We start from the raw sequence: 22,506 nt of genomic DNA on the forward strand, positions 1-22,506 counted from the left end.
ATCCCCTATTAAAAATCTCTTCACAAAGAATTTCAACCATCTTGCTGAAATAGTGAGCCGAGACCTGGAAAAACTAAAGAGGCATTACCTAGCATGGTCGGGCAGATTGGCAGCTGTCAAGATGCTTATACTTCCCAAAATTTTGCATTATTTCAGAACATTGCCTATCTGTATTCCCATAAATTTTTATCAAACCCTCCAAACTAAGATTTCCAAATGTATTTGGTTGAACAAAAAATCAGATGTTCGTTTTCTGTTCTAATAAAACATAAAAAAGTGGGTGGTATGGGCATGCCATCCTTAAAAGACTATCACACGGTGTCTATTTTAGACCAGATACAAGCCTGGAAATCTCCTCTAAAGCCACAACTTTGGCGTCAAATTGAACAGGCACACATCCCATTCGGGGACCTACGCTCCCTACTGTTGATGCCCAAAAAGTGTCAAATTGCATTGGCCCAAGCACATCCCACTATAACGGCGGCTTGTGTCGCATGGAACAGCCTACTTGGGGAGGGACATAATGCTCCTAACTGCATAAAATTGCCCATCCCGCTACATTCTCTTGAGCTCCTACTTAACAAGGTTTATTTTGCACATTGGGAGGCTAAGGGGATCCACAATATTTCAGACCAATTCTGCCTAGAGAAGGCGATTCCATTTGAGGAACTAATCACAAAATTTCACATTTCCCAACATGACTTTTTGCTATATGCCAAAGTGGTATTGTGTCTTAAATACCATAAAATAACAGAACCAATTATCCCAACACGGGCATTGAGAAGGGAGGTATATCCCTCTTCTATTACACACTCCAATCTAAATTGGTGTTTACTAAATCTACTCCTCTGGTCAAATGGTAAAGGGAACTAAACCTATCTATTACAGAAGCGCAGTGGCTTAAAGCTATTGGATGTCATTACTCTTTCTCCAGGTGCTTGACCCACTGGGAAGTGGAACAGAAAATCCATCTTAGATGGTATCTGACTCCCTACACCATAGCTAAATTTTCTAAATAGGGCTCCAATCTCTGCTGGAGAGGGTGCAAGCAAGTTGAAACATTGATCCACATGTTTTGGACCTGCCCTATTATTGTAGGGTATTGGTCCCAAGTAATTACACTAGTGAAACAAATAACTGGCGTCCTTAACAAAATTACAGTAGAACAGGCTCTCCTAAGTGTAAATATGGATAACTGCCCCTCATCCATGAAACCTATCCCATTGAGTATTCTAGCTACAGCGCGCCTCATAATTATTAGAAAATGGAAATCTGCAAATGTCCCTACCATAACAGAAATTAAGCAACATTTAGATGTACTGTATGAATATGAGCGAATAATGGCATATAGAGATGGTTCTGCTGATTATTTCCATAAACGTTGGCATTCTTGGAAGCAACTTAGGCTTTCAGTTGGCTAATCTGCTTGTCAGAGGGCGTAATTGGACGCCATCCCACCATTTCGCTGATTACTGATGTATAGTTAATGTGCTATTATTCTCATTCTGTATTGCCATAGAATATGCAAGCCTGATACATGTACAAGCGATATCCTCTTTACACTGGTCGTCATTTTGATCCTTTTCTTTTTATATATATTAGCTTTCCCATGTTGGGAAATATCTTTGTATGTAACTTTTCTATACCCTATATGCTGTCTTTTTCTTGAAGGAAAACCAAATAAAGAATATGTGAAATAAAAACTCAGTGGTGATCAAATACCATGAAAAGAAAGCTCTATTTGTGTGAAAAAAAATGATTTAAAATCCATATGGGTACAGTGTTGCGTGACGACAGAATTATGATTTAAACCTGCAGGGGGTACATGTTTTGTACTTTACTACCGCTTTAAATGGAAAAAAAAACAAGGATTAGTATTAAAGCGGTGTTGAACTCAAAACCAAAAAGGTCATACGCACACTATATGACCAAAAGTTTGTGGACACCTGACCATCACACCTACAATAAACGAGTTTGTTAAATACCATTCCAAAACCATGAGCATTGATACACAACTGAACAACACTTTGGGGTTATAACAGGTTCCACTGGAAAGCGTGTCTGTGGGAATCTGGCCCATTTAGTAAAAAGAGCATTTGTGAGGTCTAGTACTGATGTTGAACGAAAATGTCTGGCACCCAATAGGCATTTGAGTATAGCCCAAAGATTTTCGATAGGGTTGAGGTCAAGGCTCTGTGAAGGCAACACAGGTTCCTCCACACCAAGCTCATCAAACCATGTCATTTTGGACCTGACATTTGGGCACAGTCATGTCCTAAAACTGTCATCACAAGTTTGGAAGCACAGTTGTTTAATATTTCTTTGTATGCTGTAACATTAACAAGAACATTCCCTGGAAACACCTGCACTCAATAATTACTGTAGGAGGGAGTGTCACATAATTTTTGCCATATAATATGTGAGATTATCAGGTATCAACAAACGTTTAATCATATAGTGTATATTGCAGCTTACCAATCATTACATATTGTAGCTGCATTTGTTTTCTTGTAAGCTTTTCCCTCAGTTTTCACCTGGTGATCTGGCCAGTAACATACCTCCTGCAATAGAGTTCCCCCACTCTGCATGAAGGAGCATAATACCTCCTTAGCGGTATTCCCGAGTGTAGCTCGGGGTAAAATGTCAGTACCAAGAGCGGTAACCCTGAGCTACACTCGTGCTTACCATGCGGCGTTGCTCAGGGAGTCCCTGCAGCACTTACCTTGTCCTTCGCTCCCACGATGTGTCCCCTGCAGCATCCCCGGCCATCTCCTCTGGCCGATGCCGGCATCCGGCTTCCGTGTTTCGGTCCCTGTGACATCGGGACATACGGGCGCTGAAACCGGCGGCAAATTTGAAATTTGTAAAAAATGTAATTTTTTTAAAAAATTATTTTTATATAGTAAAACATTGCTGTTTCAATGCATTTCACATATATTTTGTCCCTACTGCTTTGTCCTGTGCCCTGCCTACATTTTGACTGTTCTTTCTGCCTGGAAACTTAGAAAAGTCCATGGCGACCAAAAAGCGTCCCTTAAGATCAAAATCGGTTTTAGACCGGCTAAAGAACAGCGATAGTAAATCAGAACTACTTGGAGAATTGAGTGATAATGATTCATGGGGGAAATTTGTCATCAGACACTGAAAACGATTTTGCGACTTTGCTCAGTGATGTGCGAACTTGGCGCTATATTTCAAATTTCAGTGTTTTTGGTTTGATTATATTATTGAATTAAATTTATTATTATTATATTATTATTTTTTATGAGTATTTATTAAGTAAGTAATTACTAAGAATTGCAGGCCTACAATACACAACACCAAATTTCCATGCAAAAAAATGGTACCGCTTTTGGTACAAAATTCCTGACATAATCATACCGCCAGGGAGGTTAAGACAGCAATTTAGTTCATCTGGGGGGAGGGAAGTGTTAGATGTACTAGCAGATTTAATACAATAAGAAAATGAAGCCAAACTCTAGCTAACACTTTATAAGCAGTTACAGCAAACAGTTATTTTTTCCTTTTTGGATAAAGATTGTACATAAATAAGTAAAAGTTGATCATTGTAAGCACCCCTGTCAGTAGTGATAGTAGTGTTTTTGTGCCCACTTATAGTAGCATTGTAGTAGCATTTAGAAGTGTTTAGAACTGCTTAGGAGTGTCAGCATTTTCTTGGCATTTTTACAGTACATGAAAATAAAAAAAGCTTGAAAAAAAGCTTTATAGGAGTGTTTAGGAGTGTTCAGGAACACGCTCCCAAATACCCTACAAAAAAAACATTTTTTTTTGCTCCTAAACGCTAAGCTTGAAAAATGCTTCCAGAATAAAATAGTGTGCATGGACTCATAGGATAACACTATTATTATATTATTATTAATTTACAGGATTTATATAGCGCCAACAGTTTGCACAGTACTTTACAATATATTAGCTTCTAGGAGCAGAAAAAATGCTCATAATAGCTTCTGGTAGCTTAAAAAACACTAGTGTGCATGGAGCCTAAAAAAACTAATGCAGGCACCATATCTTGTTCAATTGTTTAAGGGTCTATAGCAAGTGAATTTATGCAATCCCATGCAACAACTATCATAACAGAAGTTCATGCAAGATAGTCTTTTTTCTTTGGGTCATTGATGTTGCAGCAAGTATTTTCTTGCAGTGAGAAAGAGCCTAATTATGCAGTTATACCATGTAGAGATACCCATTTATAAACAGGATGTGGGCCATCAGTAGCCATGCTGACCATCAGCATTATGCAGGTGAATAGGAATAGCCATCTAACTGTAGAATGAACTGACAAATGTGATCATTTTATGGTCAGATATTCCATCCCTCCATTTTTATATGTGAACATATTAAGTAGGAAGACATCCATTTATTCCCCTCCTAGCAATATATTTCTTTTTTTATGAAGCCATACCAAGAAATCTTTTTTTTTTTTACTTTAAAATGTGTTGCAGATGAATTGGTTCAGAAAAATAGAAATTGTTGGATTTTGATCCAGCTGGATTTTTGCATGCAAAGTACAGATCTACAGTATGGGCAGGATGCTTATTTGCACCACATAAAAAGGCTGATTATTAGGAAATAAGGTCTTAAATGTTAATTAGCTTGTATAACGACCCTTTAAAAAACAATTTTGGTTGGAAATCCTCCTAAGTTATACTGTATCCAGTGTCTGCCTTATTCCGTTACGCCCCTTAGGCCCTGGAATTAAAACCAGTAATGGATTATTGTCCCCTGATTTTTGTGGTCACTACATCATTTAATTTGACGGCAACACATGTTGATACAAATCACAACACACACAGCATACACACTGGCTGCCTGCTTCACGTCCATGCCAAGCTGACTTATAAAGATTACAGCGGCCCATCCACAAAAATATGTTTTTTAAATTAACTGAAGATGTAAGAAAATCACTGAAAGATGCACATATTTTATCTCCACATCTCACTAATCTCGAGGTCCCCAGAGGCCTGGTGTAAGCATATGAAAATGATAATCCCAGTCATCCGAACAAAGTGTATGAAAAATATTACATGCAGCTGTTATGGTGGGACAAAGGGGGGGGGAAGAGACATCGTACAAAGTGAGAACTCCAGGAGAAGTCAGACGCAGTGCATGCTGTCCTCTCAAACAAGTTGTTACTTGTGATTTCCTCGCACCTTTCTCTGTCATGAGTCAAAAGATTTTCACACGGCTTCTAAAAGAGTGTAGCTGCTGGGTTCTATACCAATAATCACAATTTCAGCACCTCTTGTGTTGTGCTGACCTTTAAATCTATACGGTATTATAGGTCGCAGTCTGGGAGTGATCCACATAAATAGTCATACTGTAAGAATGGAAAGCTTACCTGGGAGTCATTAGCCCTGACACTCCGAATACGGATATCTGCTTTAAAAAATACAACAAGGCTTTTGATTTATTATTTTCAGGTACTTATAAAGACCCATAAATTTATGCAATGTTTTACATATATATTATACATTCACATCAGTCCCTAACCCTCAAGGGGCATATAATATAAAGTCCCTAACTCACATACAAATATTAGGGCCAATTTAGACAGGAGCCAATTAACCTACCAGTATGTGTTTGGAGTGTGGAAGGAAACCGGAGTACCCAGAGGAAACCCACACAGGCATAGGGAGAACATGCAAATTCCAGGCAGGTGGTGCCGTGGTCAGGATTTGAACCAACAACCCTAGTACTGCAAGGCAGAAAGGCTAACCATTAAGCCACTGTGATTTATATATAGTATTAAAAAAATGCCATTACTAGATTGTTGCAATTTTTTTAAGGCCACTTTAGCTGGGTTTTTTGTGTTTTTTTTCAGAAAAGGATCAGTTAATAAAAATAGATGAATTACATATTTTAACTCTACTCTCTAATTTTGTACAAAAAATATATTTTTTTCCATACCGTACATAAATATCTCCTTGATGTGTCAGTGCTATTTTTCCACTTAAAATGATTATATCCTGTGAGTCTTATATTCTCATAAATCATTATTTTATTTCACAAAGGGCTTAGTTCAGTAAGCAGTTTTTTCTCTATTTTTTGATTATTTCCTTCATACTGCACCTTATCAAGTTCTTATCACAAAGAAATATACCATTCTTTATTTTGTCTGCTATGTAATTAGTGGCATTTTAGCACTACTTAGTGCTGTTATAACATTGGTAGAGGTATTTATCTGCTTTTATGATCAAATCAATCTGAGAGTCAATTCACACATATTAAAGCAGTACTAAATAGCCCAAAACCAAAAATGTAATTTATTGCAGCTTAACAAGCTGATTTCCTTTTTTAGACTCTTTTACTCTCTGTTTTCACCTAATGACCTGGCAAATAACACAGCTTCTGTATAAGAGTGACCCTGTTCTGGATAAAGATGAACAAGGGCACCTTTGGACAGCAGCATTGCCAGTCTGGAGGGGTAAGGAGTGTTAGATGTACTAGTAGATTTAGATACACTAACAAATTGAAGCCAAACTCCAGCTTACAATGCAGTTACACAAGCAATTAGAGCAACTGTTTTTTTTTTATTTCCTTTTGGGATAAAGGTTTTACATAAATAAATAAAAGCTGACCATTGTAAGCACACCTTTCTGTGGTAAATGGTTTTGTCTCAACACTCTGACTGATACATTAGCAGAAGAGCTTATTCTGTAGAAAAACAATACACTTACTGGCTGTATTACTGGGTGAAAAAAAGAAACCTAATGTGGCCATCACATATAAGAATTGGTAAGCTATAATATAATAAATGTCTGCTTTTGGGTTTAATACTGCTTTAATGTGTTTCAGAGCAGGCTATGGCTGTGTTTCTGATGTACATAAGCAGCTAGGATAGTGGTTGAGGAGGCTGAGTTAGCACTTTTTTGTTGAAAGTACATATAGATCTTATGTTTTTAGTGGTACTTGTAGACACCTACACCTTCCTGCTTTCATATGAGCTGCTTACCTAAAGCAGACATGAACTCAGAAAGTGAAGATTATCTGTTATATAGAAAACAGCTAAAAAAAGTAATTGTGCCCAAGTAATATCTTAAAAAAAATATCTTTTGTCATTCTGCTTGAAAACAACAGGGCACTTTATGTGCCTAGAGTGGACACTACTGTGTCTTGAGCCTCCCAGCTGTATATCTACAGTTTGAGACCTAAAGGACTGTTGCCTCTGACTGCTAGTCTCATGAAATCTGGAGGGAGATATGATGATATCACTACTGTGATGCTCAGTGGCATATTTAGGTTTTGTGCTGCCCCAGGCAATACAAAAACCGTGCCCCCCCCCCCCTCTTCAATCCCTATCCCCAACCAGCATCTCCCCTCTCCCATCCACAACCAGCACCCTCCACTCCGCTCTCTCTGGTTCCCCATACAGACAAAGGGAAGAGCCAAGCTTCGGCTGCTCCCAGGCAGCACTCACCGATCAGCAGAGGCTCCTTTCTCATCCAGCCACTTGGCTTATCCTCTCTACCTGTTCTAGTCTGTGTTTGCCCTGAAGATCGGGCAGCCACCATCCTCTTGCAGATCAGATCCCATGTAGCGGAAACTGCTGCAAGTCTTCAAATGTAACAGCTCCTGTGTGCCACTGCCACACGTGTGTAACTTCTGTCGGGGGGCTGCACCTCCCCCCCGAAAAATGCCGCCCAAGGCAAACGCCTGGTGCTGCTCACTGCTCTTCAGATAGCCTGCTGGTGAGCAAGCTGTACCTGAGGACCTGCAATGCAAGGATGTCCATGTCTCTTCTTTATTTTTTGCTGATCTTTGCTTCCTTCTGTTTCTTGATCATTCCTCTACCAGTCTTCACCACATTAAGGATCAAAGCCATGCCTCTACCAATGTGGCTACCTTCACACAGGGACCCATTGTACAAGACATTGTAAGTTGGTAACAGGGGAAAAGATTAGCAGCAGGGAACCTACAGGCAATACTGGTAACTAGGCTTTTGTACTCAGCTTTTTTTTTTTATTGGAATAGCATCCACAGTTCAAGCCCTCTTTAACACTTTTGAGATGTGATGGATTTGCATGTATATATACAGTATTTTTTTTCTTTTTATTCATTTTAGGAATATTTTCAGAAAAGCAGAATATATATGTAAGAAGGCTTCACCTGTCCTACAGATATGAGTGGGCAATGAGAGAAAGGTTGATAATAAGAACAGTGTAGAATGCAGGATGAAACATTCAAACACATTTATACACAGACTTGTGGTTACAAAGGTTGATACACTAAAGATCAAAGGAAAAAAGATTCCATAGAAGGGAAGTAGCTTGATGTTTCAGGTTTCTAAAGCTGATCTATGGGGACTTTATCCATAGGAGGTATAGCAGTAAAAAAGGATTCACATCATAATGACTAAACCTCCTTGCATTTTTAAAGCCTTCTCCTGTGAATGCATTTTACGTCTTCACAATTCCAATAATATATCAGTCAGCTCTTTTTAAATATGTGTTTTTAAAGTGTATCCAAAGCCAATAGGTTTTTTTTTTCTAGCATTGGACAAAGTGGGGAAAGGTCATTCGCTCCGGCATGCCTATCATGTTTAAATTGCTGTCTGTGTCTCCATGATCTATTTGCCCTAGTGACCATTATCACCAGAACTGAAAGTAAGGGAAAGTACATTTTAACTTGCCATCAGAACACAAATATAAAGGAAACCTTCCAATAATACAATTGTCTTACAAAGGATGTCCCTGACTTTGGAGAGATTGCATCTCACTTACTGTTGTGTCATGACAAGTGAATGGAAACCTTCACAATGGGATGCAAAAAATACCTGACAGGTTTTAAATTATTCCCTACTGAAAAACTGAAGTTCGGGTGCTGAATCCAAACCTCCTTGAACTCAGTAAGAGTTTCCAGGGTCTTAGGCAAGGGATTGTCAAACAAATAGATGGGGAACTGGGCACTGCCCTAAATTTTGCTTAAAAATTCCATTTGATGGGGAGATGTTATTTTAATAATGCTTAAAGGGAAAATGCAAAATTAAATGCAAAAGTCTTGTAAATAACATGCATGGGGAATGCCTTAAAGCTAACTGTGAAGTGGCACATCTATGTGATGTATACAACCTACTACAGCAAGACTGAGATTTACAAAGAAAAAAAATGCAATTTGAATTGTTGGTAAATGACAGCTTTAGGGGCGCTTACTCGTGTTGTAGACAAAGCAGCCAGCGATTCCCTTCATGCATATCAGACCTTCTTTGTGAGGGAAAAAAATGGCATGAGGTCTCTCTCAAAATCCATAAAAATCCATACCAGACCCTTATCTGAGCATGCAGCCTGGCTGACTAGGAAGAGGGGGACAAGTGTGCACCCCATCTCCTCAACTATACCAGGCCTCGACATGGAGCGGTATCTTTCCAGGGGGGACTCTCCTGGCAAAGCACCTTGTCTCCATTTTGATGAGGGCCAAGGGCCTCTTTCCCATGGATGAATTGGATCCTGTCTAAATTGGCCCTAGTATGTGTATGTATGAATGTGAGTTAGGGACCTTAGATTGTACGCCCCTTGAGGGTTAGGGACTGATGTGAATGTACAATATGTATGTAAAGCGCTGCACAAATTGACAGGGCTATATATAAGTACCTGAAATAAATAATAAATAAATAAAGACCACATTCCTAATGTGCATAATTGTATTGTGCTAGGCTTCATTCTCACCTGAGAATTTGAAGATTCAACAGAAGCACTTCAATTCTCAACAGTAAAATTTTTATTATATGCAATGTGCCCACGCACACCTGAGAATTCTATCACTTGAAGCTTGGTATTCAAAAAAGTACAATAGCTTGTTGTAGGGCAGAGTAAATCCAATAGATTTCATTTAGAGTGCCTGAAAAACACACAAAAAAATGTATTTTTGTTGCATCCCCCCCCATTTTCTTGCCTAGTAACTAGCTTTCCATTGCCTAAAAATAATAATAGAAAAAATACCCAAGCCTGAAATGCACAAAAACAACTGTACAATTGTTAAAAATGCCTGAAAAACAATCAAGACACTCAACTGTGAATTGGGCCTGTGACTCTATCATTGCTCCTCAGAGAGGTACTCCTGAACAGTCTTCTTTTTCTGTGGCTCTTTTTTTAGAAAAACAACTTTCAAATGGCTGTTTCATTGAATCTATTCAAACCAGAGGATCAGCACAACAGTCAAGAAACTAGCATGTTGAGTATCAGAGGTCAGCAACCTTCAATATTTCTCTCAGGCCTCCTTTAAAACCATACAATTGCTGTACCTCATTCTCTCTGTCTGTTAATATTTAATTTATGATAAAATATAGTAGAAAGCTTTGCCCTGGTTTACTTAGCATAAAACCCAGAGAGATGTTTGAAGTAGTTCAGATGACGCTTCCTACTGGGGTTTGTTCGGCAGTCTCCCTTGTTGTAGGTAATAGTGGATAATATGCTGAAAATAGTCTCTTAAAAAGTCTTTTAGGCAGCAACTAATGAATAACTGGCAGGGGAGCATGTCTTGCAGAAAAGATTTCAATGAAATAAAACCGTAAGATAATTACTATGGCACAGATAAATTCACCAAACAATAGGGATGTGGGCTGGATCAGACATCTCGGGAATAGTTCATTAGGCTGTGATATTGCTAATCAGCACTCGGATACATAGTAATTCACTAAGACTTCACAGGAAACTCCGGAAACTATGTGTACTGTAAATGTATATTTTGAGTCATTTGAGTCTATTTTGTAAGACAATGTAAAGAATAATGATAATGTTCGAAGAGTCATAAACCAGAGACTTTTGAGGTAGCAAGATGTTTTGTGTATTATAACCAGCTTACTTTAACTATATTTTAATCTTGAACTTTTCATCTTTAACTATATAACTAAAAAAAAGTTGTTTTTTTTCTATGGATAACATAGAAAAATTGTGTCTGCTCTTTACTGCTGTTTCCCCAACGGGGAGGTTCACCTTTTCTAATTTGATGATCATCATCACCAGGAGAATTAGTGATGGAAAATCCAGAATGTCCCAGGAACATATGGTGAGCAAATCCTTCCATGGGAACCTGTTTATTATGAGATTTCCGCTCACATTCGAGGTATTCCCTGTCACTTACTGTTCTGTCTTTGGGACAAGAAGTAAAGGGAAATCTCCTTAAAAAAGCATAAACACAGTAAAATCAAACAAAAAACCCAAAAAAACTGAGCAGAGTATCCAACAATTCTCTAACATTGTGATTTTAGATATGATTTAAAGCTGAACTCCAGTGAAATGTTAAAACTGCCTTTGCAGCGGGGCTACCATCCATGCTACAAGGGTTAAAGCAGTATTGAACCTAAAACTAAATAGGGAATATATTGCAGTTTACTAATCCTTAAATATGGCGTCTGCTTTTGTTTTCTTTCTTTTAGGCTTTTTCCTATATTTTCATCTGGTGATCAGGCCAATAACACATCTGCTGTCATAGGGTGTCTCCACTTTGGAAATAGGAGCAACAAAAACAGCTTTAGACAGCAACATTCTCAGTCCGGGGAGAGGGTAGAGTTAGATGTACCAGAAGACTTAGGTGTTCTTGACTAATAATAATTGATTTAATAATTACCCTTTGGGATTAATTTAAAGCATTAAAGTTTTCTGATCCTGATTCTAACAAACTAAAGTTGAACTCTAGGTAACACAAATGTTAAAGGTTTTAATACAAATGATTTGTATCAACTTTCCAACTGCCACTTTTGATGGACAGCTAGGTCTGTTAAAGGAAATAGAAAAATAATAGACCTACTAGCCAGATTACCAGATGAACATAAAATAAAAAAGCACAAAAGAGCAAAATAATGCAGGCACCACATCCTTTCTTTTTGTTTCAAAACATGTCATGTATGTCAAACCTCAACTAATGGCGTCCACCTGCTGGCTGGCACCAAAGAAGGATGGTGCCATGAAAAGTATCACCAGACAGCTATATGTGCCCTTTCACACTTGGTGTGTGCTTAAAGCAATTGTAAAGGCTCTGTGAATTAGTTTTGCACAGAGCAGCCCCAATCCTCCTTTTTTCTAGGCCCCTGCCAGCGCTCCTGGCCCCTCCCTTCTGCCAAGTGCCCCATCAGCAAGCAACTTGCTATGGGGGCACCCAAGTAGACTGTCTCTCAAGCCATTGCTCTTTGTGACCATTCACAGAGAGCTGAAGCTCTGCCCTGCCCCCCCCCCCCCCACTCTCTCCTCATTGGCTCATTGGCTTCTGCTGCTGTCTCAGCCAATGAGGAGAGAGAGGCCCAGGAGACCCAAGGCTCACATGCACATCACTCCTTTGAGAGGAGACTCAGGAAAATATTAGGGGGGGCTGGGGGATCTGCTGCACAGAGGTTTTTTACCTTCATGCATAGAATGCATGAAGGTAAAACAACCTTCAGCCTTTGCAACCACTTTACAAATGAGGTCGGAGGATGTTCTGTCACAAATGACTACAATTGTTTATTGTCTTATCCGAATATGGGAGATTTCTTCCCACTTTATGTCTATTTGCATGTGTTAGAACAGGATGAGAGGAAAAATGTACCACTTCTTGTCTATTTAATGAGTATCAGATAGAACAGGATGTGCACCCCTCCAATGGGGACGCATGCATCAATAAAAACATATAAAGGAAGGCTTAGAAGGTTTATAACCTCTGCTAGAATTGTACTGCTGTCCTCCTCACTTCCTGTCTTCATCATTTTCCCATGATGGGTTTTAGACAGAACAGGAAATGAAGGAAAAATTCTTCTTGGGTTCACAGACAGCATTTAAATCTAAAATACATTTTTGTCTGGAGATGGTTTTTAATTACTGTAGAAGGGTGGAGTATATCAGTACAGGCAGATGCTACCAATGTTCTTAATCTCAAGGACCTATGTAGGTTTTTATTTTTATTGTCCTGACAGTGGTGAGTCTGCAGGCATTTTTGTGCCCTACCAGGGTATATGCAATATCCTATCTATGGGCAACTTAAGGCAGATAGAGATACAGTATACTGACAAACTAAGACTGACCTACCAAACACTATCATACATTTTATTCAGAGTTTATAATAATACAAATATATAAAAATGGTAGTAATAATAATAATAATATACAAAATTACAAAGTTAAAGTGATTGTAAAACCTCACCTTATAAAACAACCCTATCAGTTTAAAATAGAAATGAAAGGCAAAACTGTGTGTGTATAGATATAAAAAAATTATAAATACCTTTTTTACCTTTTTTTATAAGTGATCACATAGCCCCTGTTCTCAGCTAGGGGAGGAGAAACAACAGCACACTGAAAGGCTGTGCAAGAGGGGGGACATGTCAGGACAAGTCTGATCATTGGAGGAGAGCACACTGATTTCCCAGGGCAGCTTGAAAACTGACCATGGTGTGTTTTCCTGTTTAGTGTGGTCAATTTTTAATAGGAACGCAGAGGGACTAGCAGGAACACCAGACATTTCACACAAAGGAAGCAATACAAAGAGAACAGGATACTTTTTCATACAAGTACATGGTACAGCAGGCACATATCAGAAATATGAATTGTTTGGTTTACATATTCTTTAAAACTAATATCTGGTTTATACATTGTCTAACTAAATAGCATGCTATAACCAGAATAAAAGCACAAAATTAAATTTCCAGCCAAATGATAAATTAAAAGGAATGGGTGCTGTGATTCAGCATGGAAAAAGTATAAACACAGAGTTGTTACAAAAAGATTCATACCCTTTAAAATTCCACTATTTTGCCAACAACAGCAAAAGCTTTGGCGCTGATGCCTTTGAAAACAGCAGGTACTCTCTCAGTAGAGATGATTACTAATCTAAAGCTTAGCGCAGATTTTAACTTGCTTCAATTCCCTGTTTTGTAAGAATGTTTTAATACCTTCCTTACAAATTGTGTTGTGATGACAGGAGAGAAAATCAGATGTAATCCAATAAAAGGGATTGGAATGCTCTGCAGTATGACTGAGACTTCTTTCTCCAGCAAATCCCTCTTTTCTTCTTTCGAACAGTGACAGGAAATCAGCAATGCTTCTTTGGTTGCACAAGTAAGCCCCCACAGTTGGTCTTTTCATAACATTTCATAACATTCAACACTTTCTGAGTAGCTAGAGCAATGGGTCTATAATGATTTCACAGAGATTCTATACAGTAAATAAAAAAAAAATCAGAAGTACGTGGGCTATAGATTTAGTTGGCTTGCTTAAATGAAAGCTTCCTATTAGAGGGGTGATTATACCAATCACTTAATGAACTAATCTGCTGAGAATCTCTCCATGTATGGGGTACTTTAACAGCCCGTGAAATCGATGCTCATTTAGATATCCACAGTGGAGGAAGATTGTATTTCCCTACAGCTAGTAATAGTTAGCCACATTCAACTAGACGCATAATGTTAAAAATGTTTGGATTTTTCAGTTCCCATGAGTATCAGGAAGATACTCCACAGTATTTATATTCACACCTTAAGACACCTAATCCAATCACCATGTGTAGATGTTGATTGTCCAAGAACAGGATGAAAGTTTTGAAACTGGATATAAGATTTTGTTGATGAATGGACTTGGAAACAGTCCTGATGAGTAGAAGGATTTGTATAACATCTTAAACATTACAGAACAGATCCACTTTAATGTGACCAGCCACTACTAAATATAACATGACCTAGATAAAGGAGAACCTTCACAGACATAGAATATATCACCACAGGTATACCTGGTAACATAAACCCACTAAAAAAAAAAAAACTGGTGGTACTTTATCTTTGTAGTTATCATTCATTTTCGATCAAAGCTTCACCTATTTTCCAAAAGAAGTGCTTAGACTTCACCTTTAACAAAATTAAAGTAAACCTATCTCAAGCCAAGATGATTTAAACTGAATTGAGGGTGGAAAAAATACAAGTAGGGATTACCTGGAAAATTACATGTCAAAACAAACTGTGAATTCAAAGACAGGTAAAGCTATATGGAAGAGATGGCTTTTCCTGTTGAAGTTAAGTTAAGTACCTTCCCTTCCACATCCAAGACTTTTCACTGGTCATTGAGGTTAATTTTTCCTGACGCTAACATGACAAGTTAAAATGTTCAATTTCAGCAGCCTTTATCTCTGAATATTGTAATAACTTTCAACGTAACCTTGACTTATGCCATTCTTTAATGATATGATGAGTTAGAATTTCACAGGTCTGTCACAAATTTACAGCTTTAATACATGAGGTAGCTGCAAAGCTTGTGCCAAAGCTTACAAAATATAAACAGTGTAGCGCAACCTCTGTAAACTTCCACCACATATGCAATAACTTAAATGTCCCAAAATACAAGTCCACCAAAAATTAAGAAGAATTAGTTCTTAGAAGTGTATCCATCTACCAGTGTTAGCTGCATGCTCCAGAAAATCTTCAGTGTATGAATCACTCATGATCCCCATGCAGTCACTACCCATGCTCAATATATGCTCACCTCCAGGTACAACCCTAATTATCTTATTATATTATATTACCCTATGATGAGATGACTGCTACCATATATGCCATGTACTGTATACAGCACTGAATGTGCTCATGCTTGTGAATTTTTTACTTATTTTATTTAATAAATGTCTTTTATGTACGGAGAGCACTATTAGTCTTTATTCTTTTGCTTGAGTGATGGTCTGCATTAGAGGAGATTGGAGGAGATAAGGATTGTATTTGAGTAAACAACGTCAGTGATCCATGAGGGGACATGAGCAAACCTGGCCCTTGACTGATAACCAGGGTCATACTGGAGGTGAGGGTATATTGAGCTAGGGTGGTGATTGCATGCAGATCATGGGTGATTCATAAGATTTTCTGAAGCATGTAGCTAACACTAGTGGACATCTGAGAAATAATTCTTCTTAATTTTTGGTGAACTTGTATTTTGGGACATTTAAGTTATCATATATTTGGTGGAAGTTTAAAAAGGTTATGCTACAATTTTTGTTTATATATTGTTCCTAAGAGGTGATGTGAAACCACTTGATCAGGTGAGCTGCAAGCTGTGGGATTTATTGAATGTAGCCCAATTTTTAAGTTTGCTTTCTTTTTTGCTTAGAAGACTGTGCTGATTGCTATTCTGAAAACTTTACAAAATATCCAAAACATTATCACAACAGGCCACAAAATACCACTATTGGTTCCAAAGGAAACACAGCTATCTCTACCAAGTTTGTAGGATCATGTAGCAAGGCTTGTCAGGAAAGGGAAGAGCAGTGAGTGTGCACCCCCTCCCCTCCTGAACCATATCAGGTCACAAGCCTTCAATATATGATGAGGACAGGAGCCCCTTTCTCACAACCCTGGTCTGGTGGATGTGGGGGGTGTAAGGCAGAGGTTTATTAGAATCTGGAAGTTCCTACCAAAATAAAAGGGCCCACAGATATCAGCCCCCAAGATGAATGAGTAAGAGGTACATAGAGCCCCATGTTACTCATTCTCAAAATAAATGTATATAGTGAATAAAACCTAGACACCATTGAAAAACAATTTTATTATAAAAAAAAATGTCCATGGTAAATTATCAATCACATTGTACAGAGATGTAAATCCATCACCAATCATGATGAAAGATGCCTGCCGACCTGCTGACACAAGCATGACAACCTGACCTGCGTCGATGATATACTCCTGCCAGACTTTCACCGTAAATGACAGCTCTCCAGCTGGCAGCTCAATGCCCACAAATGAATGAAGATGCTAGCTGACATAATTGACTATAGTTTTTAGGTTAAGGGTTAAGGAGTGAGTTAAAGTAAATATAACTGATATCTGAATGGCATTTATTTTGAAAAAGCACTGTATATCATAAACAATTGCAATTTTTAAATAAAATACTGTTTTTGCCTTTTTACTTCTTTTGTTGCATATCAGCATTGTTGATCTCCTGCACGCCTCTTTGCAGTCAGTTCCTATTTATATGCATGCAGACCAGACATGGCTGCATAGGGTGGGTTTCCTAATGGTGACAAGATAATGGAACAAGCATGTGCATTGGCACAAATACTTGGCGTCTCCACTGGGAGAGCATGTGAAAGGGTGATGATGCATGAAAACAAATGTCACAGAGAGTTGTCATCCTATCACAATAAGTGTCTGAATAAGGACCTTAATGCCAGAACTGATACACAGTCCTATGGCTATTTGAAGGAACTTGGTGATTATAAGTGTAAGGTATCTGCTTAAGCCGGCCATATATGGATTGAAATTCAGCTGATTTAGCATGGACTGGCTGAATTTCAATCCATGTATGGGCAGGGACATCATAGAGAAGCCGATCTAGCGATCAACTTATGTAAAAACACACTGTGGAAATTTTACCCTCTCAATCAGTGCCGCATCTGTGCTGATCGGTGCATTCTCAAGTAGGAGAAGCTTCCTCGCTGTCAGAATACAAAGGTTCATTGAGGAAAATTCCCTCATCCAACCGTTGGTTGAATGAAAAAACCTGATCCAACTATGGGCTGCTTTAGTGATGTTAGCCTGCATAACAAAAAAAAAAAATATTGGCCTATGAAAACAGCATGGAGTATGACATAATGCCAAACATTTATAAAAAAATAATTTGGGTTTTACTATGCTTTAAGGACAGCTTCTGCATTTTTTTAATAATCTAAATTAAAAAAAAATGTTTATAAGAAAAAAAAAGTTGTATGAATTTTACAAGCAATTGCCCAGCCATCACAAACTCTGACCATAATTTGCCTAATGTGTTGATTTTCTATTGTTAGCTCCATTTAGTGGCCATAATGTGGTATTTCCTGATTGAAGTATTTCAATCAAAATATGGTCAGAGTTAGTGATGGCTTGGAGAATGCTTGTGATATTCATCCAACAATTCTTTTCAATAAATTAACATCTAAGTGTTTCAGCCCCAGCCCCCTTCTTTCTGTTGTCACAGGCCCAAGCTCCAGAGCATTTGGTAGAAGACCTGAGGCCAATTACCCAAGTGCTAAGGCCAAAAGGTGCCATTGATGGTCATGTGTATTATAAAATTGGACTACATTAATGAAGTTAAATGATGTGGTGTCCTACTGGTTTAGATGTAGATCTATTGTATTATTGGACTTCTATGCCTTTCCACAGCACAAAGAAAAAACAGGATGAAATACGTAAAAAACAGGATGAAATAAGTAAATACATGGAAATTATTAAAAAGATAGAAAGAAATTGAGAAAACACAGACATATTCGGCACAAAAGTTAACTTTTCACTAGAAGAGTAATGAAAGTTACTTAGGAACACATTAGCAAAATTGTTTATAAAAACGCTTTTGAAAGTGCACAGTGCATGCATTTAAGGACAATAGTCATTTTTAAATAACTACATAATTATTAACATCCATTTGAAGAAGTTAACGGTTCATGTTAAAAAAATATAAAATAAATTGTCATTCACTTTAAAGAAAAAAAAAACAAAACCCACTGACAGTATTCTAACTGAACCTTCAGAATCCACAAATGCAGAACTCTATTAATTTCCAACCCATTTTTAATAGCACAAGTGTTTTCTTTAGTTACGTTCTAGTAGCATATTAGAAACATCTGCTTGCTTGCCACCAGTTCACTGTTAATAGAAAATGTCAGTTCATTTGTCTCAAGGCCCAACATGCTTCGCGATAAGTGTACCAAGGCTATAACCCAGCTGCTATTTCTTGATACAAGTCCAGATGCACTCAGCAATCATTTATATGCAAACCTTTTTCTTGCCAACGATAAATATCAATTTCGTTCTTTTTTTCTCTTTCTCTTTCTTCTTTCCTGTACAGCTCCATCTCCTGTCACCATAATTAGAAAGGACCGAACCTCAAGAAACAGCATTGCCCTGTCTTGGCAAGAGCCAGAACACCCAAATGGGATCATCTTGGACTATGAGGTCAAGTACTATGAAAAGGTGGGAAGAATGGCAACAACGGCAAGATGTTAATGAATTCTATTGTTCTGTCCAAGAATAAGTCTGCTAAACTTGCAAGGTGTTACTGATATGTATTTGTGTGAGACACAGAGTACTAGACATAAAATATCATTCACAGATCTATTATAGGTATATGGTTTCACTCTGGGCTGTGTTATGAGAGGTGTAGTGGGCTCAAGCAAGTCCTTAGAGTTGATAATAAAGTAATATCATTCGTCTTATGTTAAAATGTTTACAGTAGGTATGTGTATTACTCAAAAGTGACATTTATATGAGTGACACCTTCAAATTGTATCATTAATATGGTGATAGGTGATGTAATTGCGTATATTCAGTCTTTGGTTATGTAATTATTGCAACATTCTTTAGGATCCTTTGGATAATATGTGGAAAAGTGTTAATGGCCTTGGTCAGGATATAGCTTGTGCTTATGTTTCCTTTTTACTCATATTTGTTTTTCTCCATTCTCACCCCCTTCTTCTTTCCTTCCTCATTAACCTACTTTTTCTTCTTTCCTTCCCTCATTTCCTTTTTCTTCTGTCATTTACTATTACTCTGTCCATTTTTCTATCACCTTTACTCACCTACCCCTTTCTCTGCCCTTTTCTACTCTCTTGACCTTTACCTTATGCTCTAAGTTTCCCATATCTTTACTATGCCTAAACTGGCTCATGTTAACCATTGATACATTCAGGTTCACCCTTCAGCTGTAGAAGAACTAAAGTAATATCCACTCACTGCTCCTTTTAATGCTTATAGTCATAACTGTATGATGACATTTTCAGCTGTTACTTAATACTCCCATAGTGGGAAGTGGCAATGTCGATTCACTGCTTATTTCTCCAGGCTACTACAGTAGGTAAGGATAGGTAAAATGTATAACCAACATTTTTTTCAAGTCGAAAATGTTTAAATCCCTGTCAAGTTTTTTTTCTGTGCGAATGCCAGGAGATTTCCTTTTAATTCCTGTCCAAGGAGTGAAAGGAAATCTCTAAAAAGTTAGATAAATTATGGTCTAAGACAGGTGCCACAAGAACAATTTTATCTACTGGAAGAGTTATCCTTAACTTTTTGGAGATTGGTGTAAGATTTTCCATCACTTTCTGTCTTGGTGACAATGGTCACCTGGTGAAATTAAAGGTATATACATATACCTAGCAGGGACACATGCAACAATGAAAAGTTGTCAAGGGTTCTAATTCTTCCTCACTATATAAAAAAATGTGGGCTATATAAAGACTTTAAGTGACTCCATATATACCTCTAATGTATACTATCTGAGCCAAACGTTTCATCTTCATTCATGGAAGGTGCTTGTTGAATGTACGTCTAAATCCTGGATTTATATATTTTACATTAAATTGTAGTCATTATAAGGAAAATCACATAGGCACAAAACGTATCTTAGTAGCAGCTAGGAAGTTGTAACAATACAGCAGAGTATATTTTTCTGATTTCAATTTTTCTTTTTTGTTACTTTATGTCTGAAAGGGACAGCTTATTTTTCCCAAGAAATTTAGCAATCTTTTGTGCATTTATACTATAATTTTAAAGTGTCATTAAAGCCACATTATTAAAAACTCTCAATAAATTCTGTATTACATGCTGCCCATACTCACCCAGTCACTATGGGATTTGTTTTCTTTATTCTGCAAAAACCCTGGTTGATTCTGCTGTTCTTTGTCTCTCCCATTATGTCCATGTCCCCACTATAGTTGGGGATTTTGCAGAGCAGTGTTGGCTGCTAGTACACATGCGCAGTTTTCAGAGTATTTTTTACCCTGAATATTTCCTCTATATCACATCTGAGCAGCCCATGTGACTAAAGAGTCACACATGTGGGCAAATACAGAGTCACTCCCTCGCTCCTCCTCCATGCCTCTAACCAGCTAAATACAATGAGGGTGGGGTATCACATCTTGATTTATGGAAGTTTCACTACCTTGATATTCCAAGACACAGTCTTTAGGGGAATGATGCAGCCTGTTAATGGCAGAAATCCATCCAATCATGTTATTGTCAAAAATAATAAAGATTTTATTTCAAATATATATTTGTATTACAATTTAAAGTAGTTTATTGAAAAATAATTATTCATTTTTACTGTATCCCATGGCTGTTTTTTTATTTTGAACTTGTGACCAGTAGCAGAGGACTAGAAGCTCCTCCTGCCACTTTTCCCTACAGGGAAAGAGCTGTGTCATGTGACAGCTTTTATATCAATTAGGAAAAAAAGCCATTTAAATGCTTTTTATTAAAATAATTACAGTACCATCATCCACATACAGAAAGAGTAAGGATAATGTAAAATGCTAAGTATCACTTTATGCATTTATAGGGTTAAAATTGTATTATTAAAAATCAAACACATAGTCTGAATGGATGCCTATTGTTACTAGATAAAACATTTGTGCAGACAGAGCATATTAGGTGAAATTAACAAGTAACATTCCAGCTTCATTGTATAATTTTTGAATTCCGGTTGAATCCTCACATTTCATGTGTTCATAATTAGCAAATAATGATCCATGAGATACAGTTTCTAAAGGTGAAGGTTTTCTATAAAGTGGGAAAACAGATATACACATGCAGTAAAGTCCAGTGTCTGTACCTGCATTAAATTACAGAAAGTCATTTTAGAAATAGCAAGTCTGGATCTTTACAGGCTCAAAAATGTTATACAGTGTATGCTGCTATTCAGTGTTTTAGTGGAGGGCTTTTGGTAGCCTCACAATAACCTTTCTGAATAAAATAAAGGTATATCTGAAGCCAAAATACTATTTATGGTTCTGTATAAAATTGGAAATTGTTAAAACCTGTCAGCTTTTTTGCTGTGTACCAGGGAACAGTTTCCACTTCTCGTCTGGATACACAACAGGAAGTGAGAGAAGATATCGCCAAAAGAAGGGAAATTCTCTGTCAGAAGGTCACAAGTGTCCCCATAATCACAGATTTACATAAGTCTTAGGGTACATAGAGTGTACTTAAAACACAACTACACTGTATCTGAGCATCACAAACAAAAAAGGCTATTAAATTAATTTATAATATTCAAAGCAAACTCCTCTATCCATCCATTGCTCAATGCTTTATTTTGCTGAGAAATCACTTAGATAAACACCCCTCTAGCATTTCTGGCCATGGCCATCTTGAGCAAGGGCGGGTGATTATGTAGCTGTCAAGCGCCTGTGGTAATAAGCCCTTGCAGATCGACAACTTGGGGTTCCCCAGGGTGTGGAGTCTAAGCACAGCTTGCTTCTTCACTAGAGCCCCTGATGGTGGGGATGGACTTGCAGCAAGCTAGAACCAGGTTGCGGCCCCCAGGTACGCTTAGATGAGGATGCAGAGGCTACTCACGTGAGCAGAGTACAATGGCAGGAAACAACAGGAAATCCAATAGACAAGCCGAGGTCAGAATGGATGGAAAACAAGCACAGTCGGTGGACGAAGCCTGGGTCGGTACACAGGTAGTCAGATACAGGATACAGGAGTCACAACAAACAAGCTCAGAGAACTAAGAAGTTGCTCAGGAAAAGTGGACTAGACTGAGTATGTCTTATATAGACAGGCAAACTAGGAGG

At 37.8% G+C, this 22,506-nt stretch overlaps 1 protein-coding gene across 2 annotated transcripts in view; it reads left to right on the forward strand.

Annotated features, from left to right (window-relative positions):
• EPHA3 (EPH receptor A3) overlaps positions 1–22,506 on the forward strand; it is a 544,240-nt gene that overhangs the window by 384,370 nt on the left and 137,364 nt on the right. For both annotated transcript variants that reach the window (XM_089682929.1, XM_089682930.1), the window contains exon 6: positions 18,780–18,904. In XM_089682929.1, the coding sequence (XP_089539055.1) occupies positions 18,780–18,904 (125 nt within the window). The remainder of the gene's footprint in view (positions 1–18,779; positions 18,905–22,506) is intronic.

Source organism: Staurois parvus, unplaced genomic scaffold (assembly GCF_062004578.1).
Source record: "Staurois parvus isolate SC_StPar_1 unplaced genomic scaffold, SC_StPar_1.0 ptg000299l, whole genome shotgun sequence".
Classification (NCBI taxonomy): domain Eukaryota; kingdom Metazoa; phylum Chordata; class Amphibia; order Anura; family Ranidae; genus Staurois; species Staurois parvus.